An 888-nucleotide genomic window follows, 5' to 3' on the forward strand; every position below is an offset into this window, starting at 1 on the left:
TCTCCTCACACAACCCTTCGCTCCTTTCTCGAGACTTCTTTCTTTCCTCCTTGCTAGTTCATTCTCACCCTCGGTAAAGTGCACACGCGTGTGTTGTTCACCTTCCCATAAGAATTGTGAGTGCGTGTCATTCTATTCGCGCGATTTCGATGATAATCCACTTGTTTGGTTTCAATGATCCATCAATATTATACGTATATATTATTAGATTATGTAAAAAATTCCATTCGGATAACGGAATGAAAATTCATGTTGATGAAATAGCAGATTTAATGCAGAATAAAATTTAAAATATATAATAAAAGAAATTGTCAACATATTAATATCATAATTTATTATTATGTTTATATAAAACTGAAATAATTAAATTAATGAAGGAAAATCTGTTTGGTTAAATTTTAGATTCTTCATGAAAAGTTGATTATTTTTTACGCAGTTAATTGGTAAAAATAAAATGGCTCATTTATGATATGTAATATGATAAAAAAAGAATCATAAAATAAAAAGTTTAACTATTAAAATTAAATCTTTGTAAACTCTAAAGAATAATAAATTATACTTCAATATCATAAGATCATAAATTATTATCCAAGGAGGAAAGGAATTAAATTTATTTAAAAAAAAAGCTTTCATGAACTATGAAAATTGAAACTTAAACAAACAAAACAAATTAATTGTTGTAAAAAAAATTTTATAATTTCGGATTACAGTGCAAGCAATTCCAAAGTGAAACTTTACTTACCGGCAATTCCGCCGACGATTGATTCTTGTTTCTCGATCTTTGGCTGCCGATATTCATCCTGAGGAAGTCTCTTCCGCTGCAAAAGACTGCAATCAGGTTGCTGATGCTGAAGTTGCGTTTGAATGTGCGCGGCGGCAGCCGCGGCC

At 30.5% G+C, this 888-nt stretch overlaps 1 protein-coding gene across 1 annotated transcript in view; it reads right to left on the minus strand.

The window, feature by feature from the left end:
- LOC102681656 (doublesex- and mab-3-related transcription factor A2) overlaps positions 1 to 888 on the minus strand; it is a 26,843-nt gene that overhangs the window by 21,949 nt on the left and 4,006 nt on the right. The window contains exon 3 of the mRNA XM_031514500.1: positions 743 to 884. Within this exon, the coding sequence (XP_031370360.1) occupies positions 743 to 884 (142 nt within the window). The remainder of the gene's footprint in view (positions 1 to 742; positions 885 to 888) is intronic.

The sequence above is a fragment of the Apis dorsata genome, unplaced genomic scaffold, assembly GCF_000469605.1.
Source record: "Apis dorsata unplaced genomic scaffold, Apis dorsata 1.3 scaffold_1026, whole genome shotgun sequence".
NCBI classification, from domain to species: Eukaryota; Metazoa; Arthropoda; class Insecta; order Hymenoptera; family Apidae; genus Apis; species Apis dorsata.